We start from the raw sequence: 5,902 nt of genomic DNA on the forward strand, positions 1-5,902 counted from the left end.
TTTAGAATTTTTCAAATGACACACGTTGAGGTGGGATATATTTTATTCAGTTATGATGCTGCTAAGACCACCACAGCAGAAAATTCAAGGACAATAGCTGGGATAGTAGAGAATGTTGTGGACAATTGTGTACAGCATAAGGAACAGCTTGAAATGTCACAAGAATATGATAATATAATTTATAGATGATCATATTACATTTTTGCAAGCAGTTGTTTTACAAGGCAGATTGGTGTAGTGGTAACATGTTAGTCTCTGAGTTAAAGATTTAGGGTTTGAGTCCCTGGCCTGTCATTCTTTTTCGCTTTTCACAACTCACTTTATTTGTTTTGAGCTATGGTATTTGAGAATTATCAATAATTCTTGTATTTTCAAATTACCATTATGGGCAAGTGATAATCTCAACTAGGCATTTTTGTTTTAGTTTTAAATAACTGCCAGTGAAATGTTTTTGTGGCATGCCGCATCAGCATTGTCACTTGTCGTCGTCCTCCTCATCCTTGTTGCCCTTCTTGCTGTTGTCACCCTCATCATCATTGTTGCCCTCCTTGTCATCGTCATCTTTACATCACCTCAACACAGTCTCCTCTCTGCTTCTCTGAATTGCTCCCTCTCTGTTTCTTCATGGCTTTTATGTGCTAGGGGAGGGGGGGGTCAAGCAAGGCACCACCAGGAATAATGTCAGAGTTTGACTCAGATCTCCAGTGTGGCTTTTTTTCAAAATAAACTGCATGAATTTGTCATTGAATGCCTTTGACCTGTGCAGGCCAGCCAAAAGCGATCCCCTCAAGCCTGGTGCAGGCAACCAGCTATCTCCTCCTTTTCTGCCCATGAATTTGCCACTCACCTGTGTTCCTGGCCCTGCTTTCATGTGCTATCCACCCGTCAGCCCTATCTGAAGAATGTCTAGATTGTGCGAGATTCTGTGAAGTTGTGGTGTTTCATGCTAGAATTTGTGAGTGGCACATGCCACATGTTGTGCAGACGCATGGTCATTGACCAATAACATGTACAGCACTTCAAGGAAAATCTGTATTTCTTCAACAAGGTGTTGAAGAAGGAGTACCGCTATATGCCACATCCTGTAGAGGATGACAATCAGCCTGATTCCAATGGCATTACACAATCAATGCTTGAGTTCTCATGGGAACACGACGTTGGACCTAAGGTAAAAGCAATCCCAACTATTCCAATGCTGCCAGGCTAATTGTATATCTTACAACAACCAGGCCCAGAAGATCGACTGGAAGGATGATTTGAATAATCTCACCAAGCTGCACCCACAGGTGATGGATGATGATGATGATGATATGTTATTCAAGGGAGGCAGTTTCTTTAACTTCTTTGAGAATGAAGATGATCTGTACCATGTAAGTGCATCCTGCAGTGGAGGGTTGACCACATCAGTGACATGGTACTTGATTTCCAGATTGGCATGCTCATCACAAATATTATATTCCCAGAGGTGATCAATTACTTTCTGAGCCAGGCTGGAAGCCACAACATGGTGGAAGATGACGATCATGAAGACAACATTTACCTAGAGGAGTGACACATGAAGAAGGTGAAGAAGTCTCTGTTAGACCAGATCATGAGCAATGACATAGACTGGAAGAGGAAAACTGGCAACAAGGATGGCAACAATGACAAAGAGGATATTGAGATGATGCAACTGTCTAATCAAGGTGAGAATATGGTAAGTATCTGTTCACCATGCAAGTGTCATGGTTTTAACCTCGTTATTTAGGAGATAACACAATTGTTGTGGGATCATGTCATAAAAGACATGAAAGCGTAAGTCTTGACTTTGTTCAACAATACTTGAAGGCTCACCTCAACAGTTCATTGCCCACTGATAAGCTTGAAAAACTCTGAAAAAAGGTATTCAGAGATAAAAAGTTGTCGGATATGTCTGACAACGAAGACATTAAGCATGCTCCCTCTAAGTTCAACAACCAAGACATTGAAGATGCTGTCGCTAAGTCTGACAAGAAAGTTGTTGAAGATGCTATGACCAAGTTCCATAATGAAGGTGCTAGCACTAAGCCCCATGATAAGCATGACAAAAAAAGGCAAAGATGGCGAAAAGTGTAAGTGTTTAAAGCTTATGTATAAGTGATGTTGACAGCATTGCATCTTATTCAAAAACAAGGAGAAGGCAGAACAGCGCATGAAGGTCAACTTGCAAAATGAAGTGAAAAAGATGACTGAAAGAGCGGTCTGCACAGAGGTAGATGTGCGAGATCTTGGGATAGGTTTTGAGGAAGCCACTGAGATGACTAGAAACTGCAGCCATCACATACAGCTCAGCCATATATATCTTTGCATGATAACCCATGCCTCAAGCATGCTCATATTTCAAGACCCTCTAATGAAAGAAGCATGCACCTGCACCTGCACACCAATTCTGTGGAGGCATATCAGGGTTAGCCATATGGGAGCCATCTGTGAAAACTCAAAGGGTAAGAAAAGAAGAGAACGAAGTGCAAAGCAAAGGTAAAAGGAAATGATATAAATAGTCTAAAGATGCATCCTTGGTGGGGGCTGAAAGGACAATGGTGATGCAGTTGCCCCAGGGATGGGCTGGTTGCCATGGCAATTGTAGAAATGGGTCAAGCTGAACAGCTGTGATTAGAAGCTCATGCTCGAGAATGCTGACTATGGTGATCATGCACTGACCAGAAATGTTCAGGTTGAGGAGGGTGAAAGTGAGTGAGTTCACAGAAATGTTCATGCCCAGGCAGAGCACCGAGGGGTGGTTAATAGAGATGATGAGGAGCCTTGTCAGACCCAGTCCATGGAGGCAGTCTAGCTGCTGCCACATGGGGAGGATGCTGGATACTAGGTTTATGGCCACTTGAGGTGTGGATTGTCAGGCACCCAGAAACTAAAGAAGTGCATCAGTTTGCATGCACTGAAGTGGCTGGTATATAGAATGCTGACCCCTTAGGTCATACCACACTGGGCTACTGAAAGTGAGCACAGATAAAATGGTAGTCAAATACAGAAGGTAGGCTGAAGCGATGGTTATTTTATACTAGATGTTAGCCAGCATGCAGAAAGCCATGACCCAAAACATTGTTCATGCTGCCATGATATGTATGTGATAATGAATGGAGAGATGGCAGTCAAGCCAAAGCCCCAGCCACCTCAGATAAGGAACTGATTGAATATGCTCCTGCCTCCCTTTCCAGTCAATAATCAGATTGGGGTTGGCATCAAGAGAGCATCGGAGAGAAGTGAGATGAATTAGTTCAGTTTTGGCCATGCCAATAGAGAGTCCGAGCTGGTGCAGCATCTGCCTCACCAAAGGTAGGGTATGTTGCATGACAGACACATTCTTGTTAAGGGAAGAAGAGACTATAAGGAGCATGAAATCATCCACATAGTTCATGAAAGACTGTTATGGATGAACAAACAGTTGAGAGAGAAGTAAAGAGGAGAAAAGTAGATAGTAGAAAGCACAGATGAGAGTGGATAGACCTGAAAGATGCTCAGGGCAGTGACCAGATAGGACAGTCCCAGTTTTGATTGAAGTTTGGGACACACGGTGTGTGAGTCAAGAAAAGACATGGTTCAGTGGACCTTATTGTCTATGAATTAAAGAGAGAAGTAGAAAATGTTATGATGTATATTATTATAGCAGCCCTCAATGTCCATGCAAAGCAAGGAAGCAGAGAAACTGTTTTCCCATGTCATGCGAACATGATGGGTGAGGGTGAGGCCAGCATTGACAATCAAGTGTTGGCTGCAGCCTCCGAATTGAGATTCAGGGATCAGGTTATGAGCATCAATCTGATAGTTGAACCATTGTGCTATCACCTTTTCCAGTACCTTGCTAAGGATCTTGAGCAGTGCAATAGGACAGTGAAATTTAGGCACTGTGTAGTCATCCTTTTCAGGTTTAGGAAGTTAGACCATGACAGCCTCTCACAAAGTAAAAGGGAGATACTCCACCTGCAAGAAAGAAGAAAGGAACGTAAAGATGGTGTTGCATGCATCTGACTGCCAGACTCACTTAAGCAGTCTCCATGACATGCCTGAGATGCCAGTGGCAGAGTAATTGAACACCATGTCAATAGCAGCAGTCACCTCAGATTCAAGCAGGAGGTGGCCTGGGCAGTGAGGGGGGTGGTGACCCAGTGAAGAGGTGAGATAAATGAGGTAAAGAAAGGGAGGAAGGGAAACAAAAATGAGTGAGAAATTATTCTGCATCCAGAGGCAGAGTGTCAACTTCATCATCAAGACAGATGATGGGTAGTGGTGGTTGTTACATGTCTTTGATTCATCTAGTGAGGCACCATGGATCAGTGTGTTGTAGCCTTGACAGGGTCATCTGAAACCAATCCTTGCAGGCCTCTTGAATGGCATGAGAGACAGCCTGCTTGAACGATTCTTGATACTCAGCAGTGGAGGCATTCTGGACTGCCATGTGCACAATGTCACAAGTGTTGTTCCACCATAGCTTTGAGTCTTGGTGGACATGGGTGCATCTGAGGAAAATAGTGGTGTTAGTAATAGAATAGACAGGGCAGCCATGATGGCTTCTGTGCCATGGTCAAGATTAGCCAGGAATGAGTAGGAGAGGAAAGGAGGGAGAAGACTTAGCTTATGGGTGAAGCACAACTCCCACTCATCCTGTCTGGATATGTCAATGTGAAAAAAAAAACCAGATTTACTGTCAATGAATGGGTCACATAAGTGATGGTGACCATAAAAAGGGTGTGGTCAGAGTTAAAAGGTGCTGCAGTGGCAGACAAGCTGTGAACTTGGAAGGATGCAGAAGTGGAGGCCCAAATCAGATCAATAATGGAACCAGAGGCAAGCTCTCCACTGACCATTTGGGTTGGTTGGTCAGGATCATTAAGCAACATAAAAGATTCACCCTCAGCCCACCAGGTGAAGGCATCAGAGACAGGGGATGCAGATCAGGGCACTCTGCCTGTCCATGACCACAAGGAGTGATAGAGATTGAAATCACCTCCAAGAAGAACATAGGCCTAAGGAGAAAGAGGCACGGCATAAAGAACATTAAAAACATGCACAACATGGTGAAGGATGACAATCATGAAGACAAGATTCACCTAGAGGAGTGATGCATGAAGAAGGTGAAGAAGTCTCTGTTGAACCAGGATATGAGCAACGACATGGACTGGAAGGGGGAAACTGGCAACAAGGATGGCAACAATGACCAAGAGGATATTGAGATGGTGCAACTGCCTGATCAAGGTGAGGATATGATGAGTATTTGTTCACCATGCAAGCATCATAGTTCTAACCTCGTTATTTAAGAGGTAACACAATTGTTGTGGGATCATGTCATGAAAGACATGAAATCGTAAGTCTTGACTTTGTTCAACAATACTTGAAGGCTCACCTCAACAGTTCATTGTCCACTGACAAGCTTTCACAGTATTAGGTGGCACCTTTCTTTTTGCATCATTAAAGTCCTCATTTGGCAACCACAAGTGGTTATTTAGATGTCAACCTTCATATTGGTCTCACAAAGTGGATACTTGGATAAACAGCACAATATCACCACATACATTGCGGATACGACCGTGTCTACCACATAACTACCAAGCGTCCATGATTCAGCCACCCAGTCATGTGACACTGGCCACTTGCCCTATTTGGAAGTTGTCAGTGTTGGTCACGTGACACCAGGCCACTTGCCCAGAAAGGAATCCTTTGGCCCACAATAGGCTCCCTCAAGCTAGCAAGCACCCAATTTGCCACTCAAGATAGTGGCATCACTTTGTCACCTAGCCAATAGGCAGTGTCACAAAGCACCAAAGCACTTAACCCAATTAAGGGCAAGTCTGCTTTTGTGACCTGCACAAATGATCCCACATAAAAAGCCTGCCACAAGGGCTAGGCTGAGGACGCGTGCAGTGGTATG

At 43.8% G+C, this 5,902-nt stretch overlaps 1 protein-coding gene and 1 non-coding gene across 2 annotated transcripts; both read left to right on the plus strand.

Annotated features, from left to right (window-relative positions):
• Positions 1-223: 223 nt before the first annotated feature.
• On the plus strand, positions 224-294 carry LAESUDRAFT_t91. The gene has a single exon. It is a non-coding gene; the product is annotated as a tRNA-OTHER (tRNA).
• A 616-nt stretch (positions 295-910) lies between these two features.
• LAESUDRAFT_665193 (uncharacterized protein) lies at positions 911-1,552 on the plus strand (the record flags this gene model as incomplete). Its single annotated transcript, XM_040905172.1, has 4 exons — positions 911-955; positions 1,016-1,168; positions 1,230-1,370; positions 1,430-1,552. Coding segments are annotated over 4 exons (462 nt in total), but the record flags the coding sequence as incomplete, so codon positions are not given.
• Between the last annotated feature and the right edge of the window lie 4,350 nt (positions 1,553-5,902).

The sequence above is a fragment of the Laetiporus sulphureus genome, assembly GCF_001632365.1.
Source record: "Laetiporus sulphureus 93-53 unplaced genomic scaffold LAESUscaffold_72, whole genome shotgun sequence".
Lineage (NCBI taxonomy): Eukaryota > Fungi > Basidiomycota > Agaricomycetes > Polyporales > Laetiporaceae > Laetiporus > Laetiporus sulphureus.